This window comes from Sarcophilus harrisii, chromosome 2 (genome assembly GCF_902635505.1).
Source record: "Sarcophilus harrisii chromosome 2, mSarHar1.11, whole genome shotgun sequence".
Taxonomy (NCBI): domain Eukaryota; kingdom Metazoa; phylum Chordata; class Mammalia; order Dasyuromorphia; family Dasyuridae; genus Sarcophilus; species Sarcophilus harrisii.
In genome coordinates, this window is record NC_045427.1 from 628,264,285 (window position 1) to 628,286,105 (window position 21,821).

The 21,821-nt window shown below is 36.7% G+C and overlaps 1 protein-coding gene across 1 annotated transcript in view; it reads left to right on the top strand.

Moving 5' to 3' along the window:
- Positions 1 to 15,487, top strand: part of BMPR1A (bone morphogenetic protein receptor type 1A) — a 104,703-nt gene extending 89,216 nt beyond the window's left edge. The window contains exons 4-13 of the mRNA XM_031956749.1: positions 840 to 1,005; positions 3,257 to 3,359; positions 4,966 to 5,062; positions 5,821 to 5,920; positions 6,763 to 6,907; positions 10,401 to 10,593; positions 11,631 to 11,928; positions 12,389 to 12,564; positions 14,001 to 14,131; positions 14,221 to 15,487. Coding sequence (XP_031812609.1) covers positions 840 to 1,005; positions 3,257 to 3,359; positions 4,966 to 5,062; positions 5,821 to 5,920; positions 6,763 to 6,907; positions 10,401 to 10,593; positions 11,631 to 11,928; positions 12,389 to 12,564; positions 14,001 to 14,131; positions 14,221 to 14,346 — 1,535 coding nt within the window. The 3' untranslated portion in view covers positions 14,347 to 15,487. The remainder of the gene's footprint in view (positions 1 to 839; positions 1,006 to 3,256; positions 3,360 to 4,965; positions 5,063 to 5,820; positions 5,921 to 6,762; positions 6,908 to 10,400; positions 10,594 to 11,630; positions 11,929 to 12,388; positions 12,565 to 14,000; positions 14,132 to 14,220) is intronic.
- Positions 15,488 to 21,821: the final 6,334 nt, after the last annotated feature.

Sequence of the window (21,821 nt, forward strand, 5' to 3'; positions counted from 1 at the left end):
AAAAAGATTTTGGCATCTCCTTCATACCTCAACCCACTCATTCTTCTTCCTGGTTCCTGTTTCTGTTGGGGGGCACCTCCATCTCTCCAGTCACTCAGGTTGTCAGCATTGGAGTCTTTGAACTCTTTGTTCTCGCTCATATTTCCTCCCCCTACTTCTAATCAGTTGCCATGTCTTCCTGATTTTTCCTCTACCACATCTAGCATCTGTCCCATCCTCTTTACTCACATGACCACTCCTTAGTTCAGGCTCCCAGCCTGATTCATTTAATCTATTGCAGTAGTCTCCTAATTGGTGTCCCAGCCTTATATTTTTCCCTCTCCAGGTAAGTCTCCTTCACATCTGTGAAATTGGTGTTCTTACTGATACAATTTTAAACTATGTCACTTTTTTGCTCAAGAAGTTCTAATGATCCTCTACTAAAATCCAAATCCTCTGTTTGGTACTTAAAGCTGATCAGAAAAACTTTAAATAAATACATGACTGTGCACATACACGTGTGTGTGTGATAGTGATAATATGTCAAAAAATCTTTAACTAATTTATCTAGATAAGCTATTTGCCTCTGTCTTTATAATAGTTATCTTTTGATTGCGCTAGACTTTGTATTGTTATGTCTTGGTGAAACCTGATAAATATTTTGGAGCAAAATTCTCAAGTTAACAGCATGTACTTCATATCTTTGAAAGATTCACTTTTAATGACTTGAAAGGAATTGCTTTCATCTAAGATCAAATGATGTTTTATGTTATTCTGATAAGGAAATTTGAAAATATTTATTAATAACTATTCAAATGATTTTCGGAAATGTTTATGTTCTCCTATGTGTTAATATATAGGACAGAATCCAGACAGTCGATTCCTTCATGGCACAGAAATGAAGTCAGACCAAAATCAGAAAAAGCAGGAAAATGGAGTAACCTTAGCACCAGAGGATACTTTGCCTTTTTTGAAATGCCACTGTTCAGGACATTGCCCAGATGATGCTATTAATAACACATGCATGTGAGTATTATGTGTAAGAGGTCTTAGATGGCAGTAATAGTGGTAGATACAGAATGCTATAAGTTTGTTGCCTATTTTAAGAACACTGTGCGTAAATAGCCTAATAATCTTTAATTTTGCAAGGTAACTTTCAAAATGCTTCTGATTTTGTATATAACTTAGAGAATGAGACTCCCTTACTTTTTTTTCTCCCTTTTCCCTTCATTTTATCCCCTCTTCCTTTCCCCCTCTTTCTCTCTTCTTCTTCTTCTCCCTCTTCCTTTCTTCCTTTGCCTTCCTTCCTCCTTCTTTGGCCTAAGCTGCAAGTAGAGCAGCCATTCATGGCTGATCAACATTCTCCTCAGCGCTAGGAATTACAGGCGTGCACCTCCCGAGACACCCTTTTTCTTAGTGAAACGACATAACTGATTTGAGTTCAGTGCCTCTGCCTGAAACCCATTAGCCATAGAGCTTTGGGGGACCTAGTCTCTTAGAACCATTGCATTCTGCCTCCCAAAAGGTTGTAAAGAAAGCCCTAGACAGGTTACAGTGTACCATGTGAATGTTAGTTGTTATTTTTAACACCATTTTTCAAAGGGAAATAAGATATGGAGTCCAGGATTTTCCCTCATCAGACTCCACTTGAAGATATGTTAAAGAGCTAATGTAGTCCCTTCTAAGAAGAATTATGATGTATCTGTTTTTATGAACTTGTTAGACTTTCCTGTTAAACTTTATTGGGCCTATGTGTGAGTTTCCAGAGTAGGATAAGGACAGATGACTTCACTGGTACTCCAAGTTGAAAAAGGAAAAGCCAAGGAAATGGCTCCAAGGAAAAGTCCAGCCTGTCTCTGTATCTGGTGCCTTCCTGTATTGCCTCAAGCGCTCGGAGGGCAGAATCTGGCTAAGACTCCCTTGCTCTCCATGTGTCACAGGCAGAATTTAGACTGCTTCGAAGTCAACTCTTTCCACTAGGCCAGAGGTGTCTGACTTCAGGAATGAGATGGAGAGGAAATTGGGAAGTGTGCCATTAAATAAAAATACAATTTGATTGAGAAAGTGTTAATGTGCCATTTTCTAAATCACCATGTAGCCAAAGGAATCATTTCTATTTGAGCTTGATGTCCCTGCATTGACCATACTGCCTCTTACATAGGTCAGACTTAACTAAATACCTTTTTTTTTAAATCACAGAAGTCTAGTAATGGAAATCAGAATTTCTTTAGAGAGAAGGAAGGACATACATAGTTCATGTTAGTAAAAAAAAAAAACCTGGGCATAACCATGTGGCAGACTTTGGGGCACTCACTCCTATGCCAGCTTCTCTTAGTTCAAGTGGGACTAGGGGTGGCCATTTGGGACTCTCTTGCTGGAGGGGAACAGGTACAGAGATGAACTTACAGAGCTTAGAATATTACGTCAGCGATGTGTGTCTCATGTTTTACATGTGGTGGTGGTACAAATCTAGTGTTCTGTGAAGGTCCAAGTGTCCAAAGGACTCTACTAGTTTGCTGGGTTTTTACACCTTAAAGAAAAAATTAGTTGAATATTGTGTTATTAACAGTGCTATGATTCTATGTGGATTTTGAATGTGAATGAGTTACCAAAGTTATGGTACTGGGTTTTCATTGAGTATGATGTTTTATAATATCCAAATTCTTTGCTGCCTTGAGTCTGTTGTGCACTTGCTGCACTGCCTTTGGTTTGTCTGCCCCCTGCTGGTGATTAGCTTTGTTTTGTGACTAAATAGGCAGCCTCTTTTTTGAGTCCTCAATAATTTGACTGTGAAAGCTACTTCTCACAAACTTTTCAGAGTCAACTTGTTTTTTCTATTGCCCATCTTTTTCTGCATTAAACAGTTCTCACATAAAATAATTAATATTGTTCAAAGACATTCTGAGAGGTGCCGGGGTGTATTTTTTTCCTATTGGAAGCATATTAGATATGCTTTCTTACTGAGACAGTATAGTAAGGGAAAAGCATTGCATTCCATGTCAAGAAAGCTGCATCCTAATCTAGGTTCACCTAGTAATCTGATATTTATCTCATTGATTCTCCTGATCCTAATTCAGACAAATAATGTACATTTATTTGCCCTAGCCACTTTGTTTTTAAATTTAAATTTAATATAATTTAAATTTACCTATGATGCCTGTATGAACACCATTCATTCAGTAAATAGTAAAGTTGAGGGCACTGTGCTGTCTCACTGAAGTCCAATAGAATGAGTATATTTTAAATGAAAACCTTTGTATTTTTTTTTTTTTTTTAGAACTAATGGTCATTGCTTTGCCATCATAGAAGAAGATGATCAAGGAGAAACTACATTAGCTTCAGGCTGTATGAAGTATGAAGGTTCAGATTTTCAGTGCAAGGTAAGATTTAATTTGAGATCTATAAGATCAGATTGTTCAACAAACTGTCATGTTGAAAAAGGTGATGAGAATTGGATCAGCACAATTCTATGTACTAATATCAGTTCTATGCACTGTAATCTTAGCTTTTCATCTGTAAAAATAAGTCTAAATCTTTTGGTTTCTAAAATCCCTTCAAACTCTAATGATCTGTGATGTTGTTTAATTAAATGTCTTGGGGAAGAATGGGCTTTATTACAATTTGTGATTCTAGTTGCATGCCAGTTACTTATTTTTAAAATTGTGACAGTTCTTCCATTTCCAAATGTTGGATGGAACTAAGGGGTTATTACTACCAAAACCTCCCCAAAACATTCAACTTAATTTTTCACAATTTCTAATGGTATTTTAAAAAATTAACTGTTCACGTGTATATATGAGATTAGTAATCACTGTTTACTTTTGTAGATTTGAAGACTTAAGTCACTGAGAAATGGTTTGTTGAAGGTCACACAAAGACTCAGGAAAACTGGATTTGAAAAATATATAGATTCCTGGCATCCTCATCCAGAATTCCCAGAATTCCCCTCTCCATACTCTCTGCCTCTTATTTTACAGAAGAAATTTCAGGCAATTTGCTGAGAGCTCCCTCTTCTCACTTCTTCCTCTCCTCTATTCAGATGCCTTTGGCTTTTATAAAACACTTCCTTTATCCCTGTCTCCCATAATTAAGTGGCTTGTTCTTTCTTGGCAAGGCCAGGGCCTATATGTCTTTCTTATCTGAATCACTTGAGTATTCCATCCCTGCTGTCTTCTAGTTTCTCTTCTACCCTTTGAAATTAAACTCTTTGAAAAGGTATCTCCATGAGGTGCCTCTGCTTTCTCTCTTCTCACTCTAGAATGGCTTCCAGCCTCTTCATTCCACCCCAACAACTTTCTCCACAGGTAGTCAGGATCTCTGAGCTGCCACATCCAGTGATCTTTTCTCAGCCCTCGTTCTCTGCCTTTGTAGTCTTTTGACGCTGCTGATCACAGTCTCCTCTGTGATAGTTTCCTCTTTGGGTTTTTGGGAAACTACTCTCTCTCTCCTATTTCTACCCCCATCTAACCCCACTTCTCTGTCTCTTTTGCTGGATGCTCATCTAGGTCATACCTTGCAATAATAGGTGTCTGATAGAATACTTTTGAGGAGCTCACAGAGTAATGGAAGAGTCATGTCACAAGTGAATAGATACAAATGATCTGGGCACAGGAGAAATAGGAAATAATCCAGAGAGAGAGAAGGCATTAAAATTAAGAGGGATTGGAAAAGAGGTCCTGTAAAAACTGAGTTTTAAATCTAGTCTCACTTTATGTCCAGTATTCTGTCAGGATCTATAGAGGGAGAACGTATGATCCTATCATGCTTTCTCCTGAACTACAGTGTAATATTTCAGCCAAAATTTAGCCAAATTTTCTTTCTCTACCATGCAGTCTAGTATTTGTATCTTTAGTACAGTTTTTGGCACAAAATAATCACTTAATTCATCTATTCATTTCCAGAACAGTGACATAATGAAGTCTATGGAATATGCGATCTGCTTAACATATTGAAACATTGATATTTTTCATACTTTTCCTTTTCCAGGATTCACCAAAAGCTCAGCTACGGAGAACAATTGAATGTTGCCGAACCAATTTGTGTAATCAATATTTACAGCCTACGCTACCCCCTGTTGTCATAGGTAGGTTAATTAATTAGAGAAAGAATAGAACCTATGTGTTTTAAATTGAAATGTTATATGCAGTGCTTTTTATTAGTAATAAATGGAATACCCTTTATTATCATGTTGTATATCTGAAAGTCTATTATATTTACTGCACTTGAAAGTATGTTAACTGTTAGCAAATTTGCCAAACGATCAGCTTTTATGCTTTCTCAACATTCCCTCACAACAAAGGATATTAGACTTTTCAAAGTTACCAAATTAATTTGTTCATAGATATATAGGATATTGAATTGAAAATTTTCTCTTTCTTTTAACTAAGAAAGTTTTGTAAACAGGTACAGTTTAGTTCACTATGACAGTTTTTTCTGTGAAAGAATTAAATCACATAGATTATCCAGTTTAATGTCTTGTTTTGTCAACAGATAACACGATTTAAAAAATCATCTTTTTGTTTGTAAATACATTTCAAAAGAAGTATCAGAAACTGGAATAGCTATTAACAATGATTTTGTTTTTTCTTAAACTGATGCTTTCATTGAAATATAGTCTGTTGGGCAGCTAATTGGTGTAGTGGATAGAGTACCAGCCCTGAAATCAGGAGGACCTGAGTTCAAATGTAATGTCAGACATTTAACACTTTCTGATCAAGTCGCTTAACCCCAAATGCCTCAGAAAAAAAAAAGAAAAAAAGAAAGAAAAAAAAAAAGAAATATAGTCTGTTTTCAGAACTTTCCAAGTATTTTGCCATTAAGTGTTTTTTGGATTTGTTTTAGGTCCGTTTTTTGATGGTAGTATTCGTTGGCTAGCTGTCCTTGTTTCTATGGCTGTGTGTATAATTGCTATGATCATCATCTTCAGCTGCTTTTGTTACAAGTAAGAACTGATTTGTTTGCAATCGGGCATGTACTATGTGCTTTGTTAGTAAGATTGAAGTGGATTTTTTGTTGTGCTTGGAAAAGTAAGACAGACACCTTAATGTAATCTTACTGTTTCAGATAATGTCATTGTTTAAAAAAAAAAAAAAAAACCGCTAGATGTGAGAAGTTGAGAAACTATTATTTTGTGTTTTTTTCCTCTTTTGCTCACATAGGAATATTCTGCCTCCCTAGCTCCTTTGGAACCTCATGGTTCCTCTATACTCATGTATAATTCTGGTTTTTTTTTTTTCATGTTACTCATTGTCCTTTCTTATACATGTGTATTTGTAATTTTTTCACAGATTCTATTCACATAAGTTTTTAATTGATTTTTAGCTTCCTAATTTAACTAAATAATGTCTCTTGTAGATAATGGTGATTGTTTTGAATGCCACTTAATACTTAAATCCTGTTTTGTTCAAGTATTTCATTCTAATATTCCTTTATTTTTATTTTAATCAGCTTTTAATGTATTTTCTAAATTTTGCCCCCCCCCTTTCACCTCTTCTGTTGCTGAACATTTAAAAAATATTGCAAATTGAATCTTCAGCATGGAGGATTTAGAAAACATCTAATTACTATTCTTTAATGAGAACTTTAAAGTGTTAAAATGAGTTTCTGAGAGGATTCTGCCCTACCTTAACATTCCTTTGGAAGAACTTTTTAGAATAAGATGGTCTTTCTTACCTGCTTATGTTTCTGTTTGAAAGCAGGAGGAGAGCATAAACTTAAGATACTCTCAAAGTTTATAATTCAGTGTGTACCATTTTTCACTTAGCATTTTTGTCCTTTTTAAAGGCACCACTGCAAAAGAATAGCAAGAAGCCGTTGCTATAATCGTGACTTGGAACAGGATGAAGCTTTTATACCAGTTGGAGAGTCATTGAAAGACCTTATTGATCAGTCACAAAGTTCTGGCAGCGGATCCGGACTTCCTTTGCTGGTAAATAGAGTGTTTTCCTTCGTTCTTCAGTAATTTTATTGTTAAGCAAAGCATTTACTCCAATTTACTATCCTTCTTTACAAAAATGATGCATATTAATATATATTTTACATTTAGGAGTTTTGTTTTTGTTCATAGGCAAATTTTTCGCATTCATCCCATTTTACAATAATGAAATTTTGTTAAAATAAATTCATTGGTTTCTAAGGACCCTTATCTCACAAAATTCTGTGATCTGTGAAACAGTTCCAGTTTTTAGTACCTGGAGAGGAAACAGATGCTAAAACTTTCTGTCTCTGGTGAAAAACGGCTCCCCTGGATTCAGTTTGCCAATGATTTATTGACCTATCCAGCCCTGATTCACATTTCCACTTGCCTTTTAGAGAACTCAAACTTGATGTCCCATGGCAAACTTAAACTTACTATGGCCAAAATGGAACTTGTTATTTTTACCCCCAAACCTTCTTCTCTTTCAAATTTCCTTAAAGCTGTCAGAGGCACTACGGTTGCTCAGACCAGCAAGCTAGGGGTCATCCTCAGTTCCTCACTTTCTCTTACCCTGTAGCTAATCTCTTGCCAAATCCTGTCATTTGCCTTTATTACTCCTCTTGTGCAAAGTCGTCCCTTGCTGTACCCTGACCCAGTCACCATCTTGGGACAGGCCCTTATCACCTATTGCCTACCCCACTAGAATTACCTATTAGTTAGTCTCCCTGCCTCAGCTTTCATCCTTCACTCAGCTGCCACTGTGAACTGGTAACATAATGCTGCTTTATGGATTTCACATGAATAGCTTGATATACATGGTAGTGAATATTCTAATGTAATATATACCAAATTTTAAGTTATTCATTGTGATTTGAAAAGTAATCATCACAGTTTGACTAGTTTCCAGTTTTTTTCCAAAAGTAAATGAACTCTTCTCTTTTTTTCCTTTATTGATTTTTAAATTCTTTGGGGGTCTTTAACAGTTTTGGATTTAATTATCACTCCTATGCAGATGACTCCCAGATCTAGATAATCTAGTTTATATCTCCAGTTGCTAATTGGATATTTCAGACTAGATAGTCCATAGGCGATATGTCCAAAACTGAACTCATTATCTTTTTCTTCAAACTCAGTTTTCTTCTTCTGAACTTCCCTATTTCCATACAGAGTAGTATAACCCTGCCAAGCAGCCATCTTCCTCATCATACATATTTAACCACCAGCTAAATGTTGTCAAGTCACACCATCTCTCGTTATCTGACCCCTTCTCTCTATGCATGCCTCAACCACACAATCCAAGTTTCAGTCTTTATTACCTCTTGTCTAGTATTGCCTCTATTGTCTCCCGTCCTCATAGCTGTAAAAGTGATCATCCCATTCCTCTGCCTAGGAAACTCTAAGGGCTCCTTTTCCCTGTCCCCCCAATCAAATATCTCTAGTTTTCTCTTGAGTATTTAAAGTACTGTACAGTCTGGTTCCAACTGATCTTTCTAAGGCTTATTATATCTTATTCTCCTTCACATATTTTACAAGCTGACTCTCTTCCTTTCCATCTGTCTCTTCTTGCTTTTTTTAAAAAATAAATTTTTATTTTTTAAATTGCCTAGCATTATTTTTTATTCTTTCCATCCATTGGGAAGGCAAAAAACAAACAAGCAAATTCATTGTGACAAACATAGTCAAGCAAAACACATTCCCTTATTGACCATATACAAAAATACAGGTCTCATTCTGCATGTAGGTCATGACTTCTCTGCCAGAACATAAGCAGAATTCCTCCTCATCGATCCTCAGAAATCATGGTTCATTGTTGCATTGATTAGAGATCTTAAGTCTTTCATATTTGTTCGTTTTCAGTGTTGTTTTTACAGTATAAATTATTCTCATGATTCTCTCTTCACCTCTACATCTACCCATCCATCTATCCATTCATTTGTCTGTCTTGTCTTCCCAGCCTTTTCTGGAACTGCATGCAGTAACACTCCATTACATCCATGTAGCATGATTTGTTCATTTCTCCAACTCATGTTCTTTAGTTTCAGTTCTTTGCCACTGTAAAAAGAGTGTAATAGGACCTGGTTCTCTTCTTTGATCTTTTTGAGGTATAGACTTACTTTTCTCACTAGGTCAAAAGATATGCCATTTATCAATTGGGAAATGGCTTTTATTCTTATAAATTGAATCCATTACTTCTATATCTTAAAAGTGAAACCATTATTAGAAAGCTTGTCATAAATTTTTTTCCACTCAACTATTTCCCTTCTCATTTTAGCTGCATTTGTTTCTATGTGCAAAAACTTTTAAATTTTTTGCACTTCAGGTTGTTAGTTTTATCTTTTAGGATCCTCTCTGTCCTTTGTATGATGATGCATTCTTCCCCATCCATATATCTGAGATATCTTTCTTGCTACTCTGCATTTGTAATGTATATTTTTAATACATTAATCCTGTATCCATTTGGAGCTTATCTTGTGATACTGTGTAAGATGTCAGCCTCTATGTAATTTCTTCCACACTGCTGTCTGGTTTTTCCAGCATTTTTTGTCAAATTAGAATAGTAAATGGTGACACTACTTTTCTGTCCTTGAGTTTATTGAATGTTAGGTTAGTAGGTTTTTTTACTTAAGTATGTTGTATACCTACTCTGTTCCAGTAACTGGCATCTCTTTTTCTTAACCAACACAATGTTGTTTTTATGATTACTGCATTATAATGGCTTTGAGATCTTGCAAACACCTTGGGTTTTTTCATTTTTCATTTTTTCCATTATTTTCCTTGAGATTCTTGCCCCATATCTTTGCTTTTTTTCCATGCTGCTTCCTGTCCTTAGAATGTATTTTTTTCTCATCTCTGTTTCTTAAAGTTCCTAGTATTTATTTCTAAGCTGAGATCAAGCACTATGTTTTGCACATGTAGCTTTTCCTGATCACCCTAACTGCTAGATATTTTTTCCTGCTCAACCTTCAGATTACCATGTATTTATTTTGCATCTTCTTCTATGTGTAAATGTTGTCTTCCCATTTTTATCTTGTGGTCTCTATGCCTGGCATATCATAGATGCTGAATAAATTCTTTTTGATTGATTTACTACTAGTGGGTTAAGAATAAGGAAGGAATATATTTATATTTTTTACTAGGCCTATGATTTTAATGGTTTAGAGAACCCCCCATGAGTAAATTGTGTCTATCAGTACTGAGTAGCTCCTGCTCACTATGTGGTGAAGACATTTGCTCAGCATCACACAGCCACTGTTTAGAAATAGGACTTGTATTTAGGCCTTCTTTTCTGAGGAGTTCTCTCTCCAGGATGTCATACTGAATATTATAAGTACATCAATATGTGCACATAAAAGTCCCTGATTTGATATATTATTTATTTTGTGTTGCTAATATTTATCATTTCTAATAATATCTGTACTTAACCTTGCCTTTCAGGTGGTGGTACTTTGGCAGGCAAATGAGATTGTAAGTTTTAACCTAAATTCTTTTTCATTTTTCCTGACAGGTTCAACGAACTATTGCCAAGCAGATTCAGATGGTTCGGCAGGTGGGAAAGGGTCGCTATGGAGAGGTGTGGATGGGAAAATGGAGAGGTGAAAAAGTGGCGGTCAAAGTATTCTTCACTACTGAAGAGGCCAGTTGGTTTCGGGAAACAGAGATCTACCAGACTGTTCTGATGCGACACGAGAATATTCTTGGTAAACAAATTTGGCCTTGGAAGAAAAAGTTTTGTTAGCTTTTGGAGGGTCATAGTAGTTAACTAATGATGAAATAGTTTTTTTTTTTTTGCTAGTTCCTTTAAATAAAGATCAATTTGACCTTATTTTTGTATCATATTCTTGTTACATAGAAAGTGCTATGTGGATAGTTTGTTCCATTTTGACCTCTTGTTTGATTTCCATGCCCTTAGTTTGGAGATAGTGTCTTGGGTCTTATTGAGACCTGATAACCACAATGAACAAACTGGAAAAGCAAGATAAATGGGCAAAAAGGAACTGACTTCAATTTCCTGCGTGATAAGCTTTGAGATATTTCAAGGTGGTGATCATGTCATCTCTTCTGGCTTAATATTTTAGGAGCCCCTATTTTATTCTTAGGATTTTGCATTCCCTCATCATCCTTAATACTACCCTTTTCTAGACATAGTCTTCTCAGGGTTGTTCCTAAACATTGGTGCCCTGATTGTGTCTGTGGCTGAGGATGGTAGGAGGGTCTTCTCCCCCATTTTATGCCCTGCATGTGATGAATGTAGCCTAAGATGGAATTCTCCTTTTAGTCAGCCAATCACCCAAATCCTGCACTTCTTCAAGGGAGTGAGTTTGTAGTTTAGCACCATTCTTTTCTCAAGTTTCCCTCATAGCCTTAAAAGAAGTTTTTCTTTAGGAAGATAACTTTCCCCATATCTTCATGCAATAGGTAATTTTAACCTTTATTATAAAGCATGATTTTCTTGGTTGTAGGACATTATAGACTTGAGCTGCAATAGCAAGGCCATTTTATAGGTGACAGAGCCAGGAAGGCCCTGGGAGCTTAAAGCATCCAAGGCAAGATCTAAACCCTGGGCCTGTGATTCCAAATTAGGGTTCCAGCACATTGCCTGCCATAGTGTGGAGACATTCAGTGATGGGAAGCAAACTTCTTGTCAGGGTTCCTACTCCCAGGTAGAGTCAGATTTCATTTCCCTTATGAGGAGTTAAAACCAACTCATCAGACTTGCGCTTCATTCATCGGACAGGTTTTATCGCGGCTGACATCAAGGGCACCGGCTCTTGGACACAGCTGTACCTGATCACCGACTACCACGAGAATGGATCTCTGTACGACTTCCTGAAATGTACCACTCTGGACACCAGGGCCCTCCTCAAGTTGGCGTATTCAGCGGCTTGTGGTCTGTGTCATCTCCACACAGAGATCTATGGTACCCAAGGAAAGCCCGCGATTGCCCACCGAGATCTGAAGAGCAAAAATATCCTAATCAAGAAAAATGGGAGTTGTTGTATCGCTGACTTGGGCCTTGCTGTGAAATTTAACAGGTATTCTGTTGTGATGCAGCTCTCCCTTCTCAGTGACCAGTGAGGGAGTTTGTGGTGCTTGACTCTGCATTCTTATAATGGGGATGGGTGGGAAGGGGGTTTTCTGACTTTCTCTGTGGACCATGGGGCATGGTAGGAAAGAGAAAAGATAGAATTCTGTGAGAAAAAAAGTTAAAAAGAAAGAGAGTAACTTAGTCTGAAACCATATTCTCAGGCAACAAAATCAAACACATGGTATCTAAAAAGCAAATATGGGAAACAGTGCAGTGACATTATTATTTCATTGTATAACTACATTTTTCCATATAGTAGATAATTGAATCTTTGTCTTCATTGCATCAAGTTCACATTTTAATTTTATTAAAATGGAATTTATCTTTTTTTTTTTTTACTTAACATGTTTGTACTGCCCTCTGACTTTGTGGTAAGTTTTTTTTTTTTTTTTTTTTGTCTCTTTCAGTGATACAAATGAAGTTGATGTTCCTTTGAACACCAGAGTAGGTACAAAGCGTTACATGGCCCCAGAAGTCCTCGATGAAAGCCTGAATAAAAATCACTTTCAGCCATACATCATGGCTGACATCTATAGCTTTGGACTGATCATGTGGGAGATGGCTCGTCGCTGTGTCACAGGAGGTGGGTATTTGTAGGGTGCTTCTAGGAAACCAGCTCTGTTTAGATGACAATTAAAATATCTCATTTTTTTGAAGAGAAATGGATTTATTGAATTAAAGGAGATTTCACATTCGTTTTAGAGAAAAAATACTTTGAGGATGGGCCAGAATTTCTGTTGAGAGGGAAAATAAATAATATTTTAGCGGGAATATTGAAGGAAGAGATTAAAGGTACTAGAAAGACTTCTGGGTCTGGATTCAAATCCTTCCTTTGTCTCTAACTAACTATGACCTTAGTGCCATTACTTACTTCCAGATGCTGCATGTAGAAAGAGATTGAATTAGGCTTCAGAAACTAGGGAGCCTGAGAAACAAGGTGAGAGGAACAAGTTCCTTAGGAACCGGCTGCATTCTAGGGAGTCAGTATGGAGATAACCTTCTGCGGGAGGGGAATGGGATAGAATCATGTTTGGGTTGTTTATATGTGAAAAGGTGGATTAGGAATAGGTTGTGAAGCACTTCTGATGACAGAAAGAGGAGTTCAGAGCTATTCTTGGAAGTAATAAGGAGCCACTGGAGTTTTAGTAGGAAAGAGATGTGGTTCGGTCTGTACTTTGGGAAAATCTCTTTGACAGCTGTAAAAAGGATGGATTGGAGCATGCAGGCAGAGAGTTAGGAAGTTATTGCAACATAATTTAGGTGCAAGTAGTGAGGGCCTGAACTATGGTGATGGCCATGTGAGTAGAGAGATAGGAAGATTCTGGGGAATTGTAGTGGTCATAGACACAAGATTAGCAAGTGATTGCTAAATGTGGAGAGACAGGAATGGAGCAGGATACAGAATTTAGAAATCTGGGGAACTGGAAGCCTGGTGCTGTCCCTTTGGAAGAGATTGGGTTTGGAAATAAAAATTCTGTTTTGGATGTGTTAAATTTGAGATGTTATGAAACACCCAGTTTGGATTATGCGAAGTTCGAGCTCAGCAGAAATACTAACAGAATATAGAGATCTTGGACTTCTCAGCACAGAAACAATACTGAACCCAGAGGGAGCTGATGAGTTCATTATGAGAGCAGAGACTGACAGAAAGGTGATCCAGAAGAGAGTTTTAGGATACATCTCAAGAGTACACTCTTGGGGTCTTTTCTGGTTTTTGACATTTTGTGATTATGTGATCTAACTTGGAAAATAAGTATAATATAATTGTAACAAATATTTTCTGAAAAAACCATAAACATTTGCACTAAATTCAAATTAACCTTGATCTAAAGTTTTAATTTGTTATTTATCGTTATGTAGAAATAAATTATGTTTTCACAGTTTGACTAATTAAGGCTAACTAAATATAATTACTTTATAGTAGCTTTACCAGGAGTGTGTGTGTGTGTGTGTGTGTGTGTGCACGCGCACGCGTGCATGTTGCCCTCACAGTTTTGAATGTTTTTCTCCCCATTATAGGCATTGCAGAAGAGTACCAATTGCCTTACTACAACATGGTGCCTCATGATCCTTCCTATGAAGATATGCGTGAGGTGGTGTGTGTTAAGCGACTGCGGCCCATCGTGTCTAACCGATGGAATAGTGATGAAGTGAGTTGGAAATTAATTCCTTTATAGTCACAAGTCTTTAGGAGTATATTCCTTTTTAAAAACCACATTATGTTTTCTCTGTGTTTCAGTGTCTAAGAGCTATCTTGAAGCTAATGTCAGAATGCTGGGCTCACAATCCTGCTTCAAGACTTACCGCGTTGAGAATCAAAAAGACACTTGCCAAGATGGTTGAATCCCAAGATGTAAAGATTTGACAATTATATAAGACTCAGGAGCCGCATTGGACTCCAAGAACTTGTTTCACCCAAGCCAAGGGTGGAATTGAAGTGGGATGAGGAAATTCATGTGGTTCTTAGACTTTTTCCTCACCACCCCTTTACAGGCTGCTAATAATTTCAGTACTCTGTAGAATATGATGCTGGGAACTTCTGTTCACTACATGCTACATTTATGGACAGCCTTGTTTAAATGTGTTTCTTTTTGGAGGGAGAAGGGGTTATGAACTATGTTGAGACTTTAGTCATCGTTCATGAGTCTCCAGTAAACTCTGGGTACTGAATTGCATGTTTATATTATGGTGCTTTCTGTGAAAGCCTTAAGAAGAAAATGAATTTAACAGAGATGGAGAAATATAAGCTTTTGCCTTCTACCTGATAAAACTTAATCTGTTCATATTCTTGCTTTTGTAAAACAGCCTGTAGATTATGAATCATTTTGGGATACTGCTCTGTTTTTAACAGTTTATCATCTGTGTTGTGTGTGTGCCAGGATTCCTCTGCTGCCATGTGGATTAAGAGAAAAAAGAGGAATGAATGCCCAGGAAGGTGGGGGTGGTCAGTGCTTCAGGTCTGTCATTATCGTTGCAATAAGATTAGCCAGTCACACAAAAATCATTTAACTCACAGGAGAATTTGGCTTCTTTACCAACATCTCTGATCAGGAAAATTGGTATCAATTGAAAAATCAAAAGGGAGTTAAGATCATGCTTCTAAACCTGAGCTTCATTCCTCTTTCCTTTTTTTTTTTTTTTTTTTTTTTTTTGGCAATTTTTAATCTGTTTTTGTGAAAAACATAATATCTTAAGTTGGAACTCCCAATGTGATGACTCTCCTGAAGAACGAACTCACTTATTGGGGTGATTTTGTTAGCAATTTAAGTGCCTATAACCTTGTCCTGTATAGTTTGTTCTAAGTGACTTCTAAAAGGGAAATGACATATCTAGTGCACAGTGTGCTTGATTTGCAGGACGTTAACGCTTAACTTCACTTTGGATAGTCGTGTTTGTCCACATACATTCATGCCATAGAAACCAGATCACATGCACCTCATAACCCAGGCTTAAAAGGTAAAAAAAAAAAAAAAACCCACAATACCCAAAGATTGTTAGGAAGAACATTTACACATAGAAATGTGGATGGGTTTTCAAAAGGAATGCATTCAAATTAGTATCTTCTAATCTAGGATTTTGTTTTGTTACAATATACTCACACCAGCTTTCAGTATAATAATTTCATTTAAATTCTTCCATATAAGAGAAAGGTCTAATTGGAAATTTATACTGCAGAACCTACGTGAACTTACCAACACCTACTAAGTAGGTTCTAGATTATCTTAGTCGTTATTTTAAATTTGGGGGATTTAAAAAAAATTTTTTTTCCATTGTTTATAAAACAAATGAAAAAGGATCAGGCAAAAAAACAAAACAAAACCCAAGTGTTTTTCTTTACTATCGCAATGTACAGATTTTATTTAACAAAGTGCTACATATTTTATAGAATCCTAGTTATCTCAAGGGACATTTCTGTTTTATGAAATCATTACAGTTTTGTAATGTCTTTTAAGTATTAATGCTATATTCTGGCAGAACAATTCATGGGCCCATTAAGTTAGACTTAAATTTATTTTTGGATGCAGCGTAAGACAATAAATGGGGTTGTGCTATGGAAATACTAATGACAAAGGGCTATAATTTTTTTAAATGATAATTTTTAAAGCATTTTTCCGTCCATTGCCAAAACTTGACTGACATTGAAAGTCGAAGCTATTGAGTATTTCCAAGCAGACCAGTTTTGCAGTTAACTGGAAACTGTTTGGAAAGATTTAATATTTTTACAATCCAAAATAAAGCTTTTCTTTGTCATGTTTTAAAGTTGAAGCATTCTTTTTTTTTTTAAATTGATTTCTGTGTCCCATGAGCTTGTTTTTACAGAAGAACAGTTTTGCTTCTGTTTGTATAGAAGGACACAAATACTATCATCTAAAGTGCCATGTGACTTAAGCTCTTTTATTAGCTCTGTCTTAATATTTTTGTCTAATTTGACCTTACTTTTTTTGGACGAGACCAAATTACAAACTCTCAAAGAAGCCATTTATTATTATTCATATAAATAGAGGAAATATGAAAAAATGCAACCTTCCTAGCAATTTTTAAAAATCACAAAATGTTTTAAGTCAGAGTTGTGCTCAATAAACTATTAATAAGAAATTGGTTTAAAAATCAAAACAATCAAAATATTTCAGTAAGACTATAAGGAACAACAAATATAGTCTTGAAACATAAATGTCACCTTATTTAGAAACCCTTCTATTTTTCTTTTCTTTCTTTCTTTTTTTTTTGCTGAGGCAATTGGGGTTAAGTGACTTGCCCAGGGTCACACTGCTAGAACCCTTCTATTTCTTTCTCCCCATTTAGAATTGTGTTTATCCCATTAGTGAAATATACAGGGTCCGACAGTCTCATTGCAGTTTCAAGCTACTTAAGCTAAATAGCCTACCTGTGGCTTGGAGGTGATCCTGATGTTCAATGCCAGTGCAGGCCCCACTGCCTACACAGGCTTTAAGAATTGACCTGGGGCGGGAGGGCGTATATGTGGATCTGCTTATTTTTAAAAACCAGCCTATTTAGATGACACAGGACAAGTCTTTCCTGAACTTAGAACTGTGCTAGGACTTGGATGTGAGATTGATCAGAAGGAAGTGTGCCTGGTGCCCCATAACTAATGAAAGAGTTTACATTGGCTTGGATCTGTTTTTCTCCTAATTGATAAAGGAATTGGGTTATTAGTAGAATCGAAGGTATGGTCAGATTTTAAAATGATTTCCAGTTTATTTGAGACATAATAGCTTCTTATCAAACAAATATCAGAGGTATGAAAACTAAATTCAGTTTTTCTGATACCCTTTCTGGAATACCTTCCAGTGTGAGTTTTATTTCCCTACCTATTGTGGTCTTTTAACATCAATATTTAAGTGAAATTTTTAAACTTTGAAATGCCTAAAAATGATATTTAACCAAATTGTGCCAGATTTCTTATTTACTATAGCTATATTTAAAAAGATTTTTTTTCCTTTTGCTAACTTTACCTTTGGAAATGAGAGCAACAAAAATGTCAAACATTGACTTAAACAATCTCCCTAGAAACAAATAGAAATTCTTGTTTAGAGGTATTTGTTCACGAAACTTTTATCCAACATCTGTTCTCTCTCAGAGCTCTAATCTAGGTTCCAGAAGAAATGCAAAAGTTTAGCTAAGGAGATAATTGCCTATTTCTTTCTCCCTAGGATTGGTTCCCTATTTTAAATCACTGATTTTTCCCCCAAATATATTTGAAGTTTAGTTTTTTCTAAAAAAATAAAGCATTTGGGATAGAAAAAAATGCCACTATGATTTTTAAATGTCCATTCCTTTTAAAAGGAAGAGCTTTTATCATTTATTTTAGTCAGATATTGATTGATAGGGCAATCTGTCAGCTCTCTCTCACTTCATTTATATATATGAGAAAAAACAAAACTCCTTAGAGAAGTGGACATTGTATTTATAGCAGAATTCTGTATGTCAGGATGGTACAGAGCCAATATGGGACACCTTGCCCAGGGAGGCCCATAAGGAAAGTGTGATTCATATCGCTTGAGGAAAGTATACAATATCATCTCATGGTGACTTTAAGCTCCTTCTCCTACTCCAGAGGTGTCAAACTCATGGTTGCCTCATGCTTCCAGCAAAACTCCCCTAAAGCCTAACCAGATTTAAATGTCATTGGGAAATGTTGAACAAACTAAATAAAAAGACAATGCAACATAATGTTAATTTGTGGTATTTTAAGTTAACATTTGGCTTGTAGGGATCTGTTTCTATTTGAGTTTGACACCACTGCTATACACTACCTTTTAAAAGCCCATCCTAGTGACTGCCCTTGAAATGCCCATTTTAAAACTAAATTGTAGTATATTGTATAAAAGGAAAAAAACCATTATACCTTACTTAGAAAAATTGTAAATAGAAAATAAAATAAAATAAACAGTTTGATTAAATTCTTGCTTAGATACCAGAAGTGTAGATTACTCTTTTAAATGGTAATACACTAAATGTATTTTGTACAGCATCTGGTTTAAAAGGTGCCTTATTAAGTTTACCATGAATTGCTTTGTTCTGTACACAGATTATGTCCAATGTATCATTTTTAAGTAAATAACCTTATTTTAGTACATACTAGTAATGTGTTTTGTGTTGCTCTACTTTTCTTGTGTTGGGTCCTGAGGTTAATTTTCTTTTGAACAAATCTAGAGGGATTTCACCATAAACATGCTTGTTTCTGTGCAGTGCCCAGAAGCCCCTTTCCATAATTGGTAATCTAGTCAGGAGCACACAGCAGAAGGTTGCTGTTGCATTTCCCCATTTTTTAGAAAAGGAATCATGTAAAATTAATTGTAGTATGTCTCTTAAAGTCTGAAGAATCCGGATTTTCTAAAACCATGCCAGCAGAATGCAGGCTTTGGCAGGCCCCCACTACCTAGAAAAGCTTAAAGTGCTGGAGAGTGTGCATGTGTGTGTGTGTGTGTGTGTGCGCGTGTGTGACCTTGGAAGCAAGTCACAAGATGATCTGAACTTGTGATGGATGGGGGAAATGTGCTCATCTGGAAGTTACTTATATGAATGAAATTATCACCAATCTCAGTCTCTAACCCTGTTTCTAAGGATCAGGCTAAAGCTAACCGGATTTGGAGAGGTTCAGCACTAGAAAACTGACCACCAGATAATTTTCATTTTGACTTCAGGAACTCCTGAAGACCATCTCTGAAAGTGTGAAAGGTCTGCATTCTGCATGACTAAAATCCGGGAATACTTCCACCCTTGAAAACTTTTGTAACACTATATAACCTTAGTAATAATGGTCAGATTGATCAGTATGGCCACAAATGACAATCTTTGTAGTTCTTCAACATGTTAACAGGATTCCTCCCTATCCCACCTCTCTGTCTCTGTCTCTGTCTCTATCTTTCTTCCTCTTCTCCCTTTCCCTCTCCTCCCTCCCCACTTTCCTCTGGAAGGAAAGATCCAGGAAGTATAAGTAATAAGTCAATTACATGGAAATAATAGAATTACAAATCAAAACTTGGCCATAAAACTTGAAAGTAGCTCACATTGATTTAGGCCATCTTCCCAAAGCGAACATCATTAAGAACAATTAATTAATCTGTGACTTCCTGCTTCACATAGACCAATGCAATAGCCTCCTAATTTGGTCTCCTTGCTACTCTTCTGTGCCTGATCAAGAGAATCTTGCACCCAGCTGCCAATACATTAAAGTACCCACATGCTCATGTTACTCCCCTCTCAAGAAGCACCATTGTCTCCCAACTTGACTGTAGCCTAGTCTTGAGGATCCTTGTTCATTCCTCTTCATGAACTCCCCATTCTGGCCAAATTGGCTTGCTTGAAGTTTTCAGGATGGGACTTTGCATCTCTCTCCTGTTTCCATGATTTTGCATAGACCCCCCCCCCCCCCCCCCCCATATCTAGAGTGCGGTCCTTCCTCACTCTCCATCTTTTAAAATTATTCTTTCAACATTCATTCTGATCCCTCTCCTAAAATGACTGTAGATATTCTATATCTGTTTCTCTGTGTACCTTCCCTCCCCCTTTTAAGAATGAAAGCTCTCTGAGTGAAGGAATTACATCTTTGTTGTCCCCAGCACTTAGTGCAGCATCCAGAACATAGTTTATGTTTAGAAAACAGAATGTTTTGGGTGAATATTAATCTCATTTTTCTCACAAGATACTCACTGACTGGCTGCAGTCGTGTTCTCTTCAAGTAAAAACCAAGTAAAGCCATTTGATATATCAGTAGCTGGTACAATGAATCAGATTTAATCCTAGCCAGACACCATAATAACTAATATTTATATAGTGTTTACTATATGTTGGTTACTCTCCTAAGTAAAAGCACTTTACAAGTTTGATCCTCATATTTACCTGGAAGGTAGATACTATTTTTATGCCCTTTTTTACAGAGGCAAACAGGTGAAGTGACTTGCCCAGGATCACATACCTAATATCTTAAAGCCACATTTGAACTCAGAGCTGACTCTGAAATTCGGGTCCCTATCCGTCGCACCACCCACATCCACTACTCTGCTGTCTCAAACCCATTTTTGTTATAGATGTGATAAAATGAGCTTAGGCTACTAGAATCTAGTCCAACCCCCGCTTTTGGCAAAAAACCTGAAACTCAAAAAGTTTTACTAACTTAGCAAAATAGTAAGCAACAGGGTCCAGACTTCAACCAGCATTTAGCACAGAATCAAGAGCACAGAGTAGTTGCTTCCTACAGGAAGGTTAAATTGGGCTTGGATCTTTTGACGTAATTTAGTGTCTTCCCAAAACTCCCATAATAATTTTTTGTCATAATAATAGGACAAATTAATAAATGTTTGCTAACTTGATGTAAACACTTGCCTGGATGATAGGAACTATGCTAAGTGCTGCCCTACATCTTCCTCTAGTGAAGAACTGACAGTTCCTGGGATCCATCAGGTTATCTATGCTTATGTCGCACAAGACACAGACCTTAGCATGTTGCATAATTAGAGAAATAATGTAAAACACAGTCAATATCACACAGCTACTCTTCTTAGCAGATGTTAAAACAATTCAGTCCCAGGTATGCTTTAATCTACATCTTTTCCGTTCAGATTTCATGTAGCTAACCATAGTGTGCAAAGCTCTGGTGCACTGCACACACAGCATAAATGGGGATGTTGCACATATGAAATAAAAATGTCAGCCATAATAAATGACACATAGACTATATAAAGGTTGTGTGCAGTAATCAAATGTTCAGGAACTCAGCATGGGAACTGTCTAAAAATAGCAATCAGTCAACAAACATTTCAATGAGTTGTTGAAATTCATAACACTATGTGCTGGGTGTGAGACACCGGATTACAAAAACAAAAAACCGTTAATCACTATTCTCAAAGAACTTACACTCCATGAGGACATAACTACCTGTTCCAGCCTTCCACAACCTATCTTCCCCACCTCACTGTCTACTCCCTCCCATCCTGCACTCAGAGGTCCAGGTAAACTAGCCTTCTCTCAGAAACTCACAAACTGTATGCCCTCCGTCACCATATCTTGGCTTTGGCCATCCCTCATGTCTGGAGTACTGAGGCCCCAGGAAGACATTCCCACACTTATTCTGACCCAGGGTCCTGTGACTCCAACTGCAATGCCCACTACATCAACAATACCCTCTACATCATGCTCTCCCCAAAGGTAATTGTTGCTCACTAAGATTAGAATAATTTATATTGCATAATGTAACAAATTAATGTAAAGGAAAGTAACAATGAAGGACTTCAGACTTCCCATCGATGAAATGACCATCTATACATTCACTAGAGGTGGTGGCCTCCTGAGGTAGAATGGGGCATTCATTTTCACAGA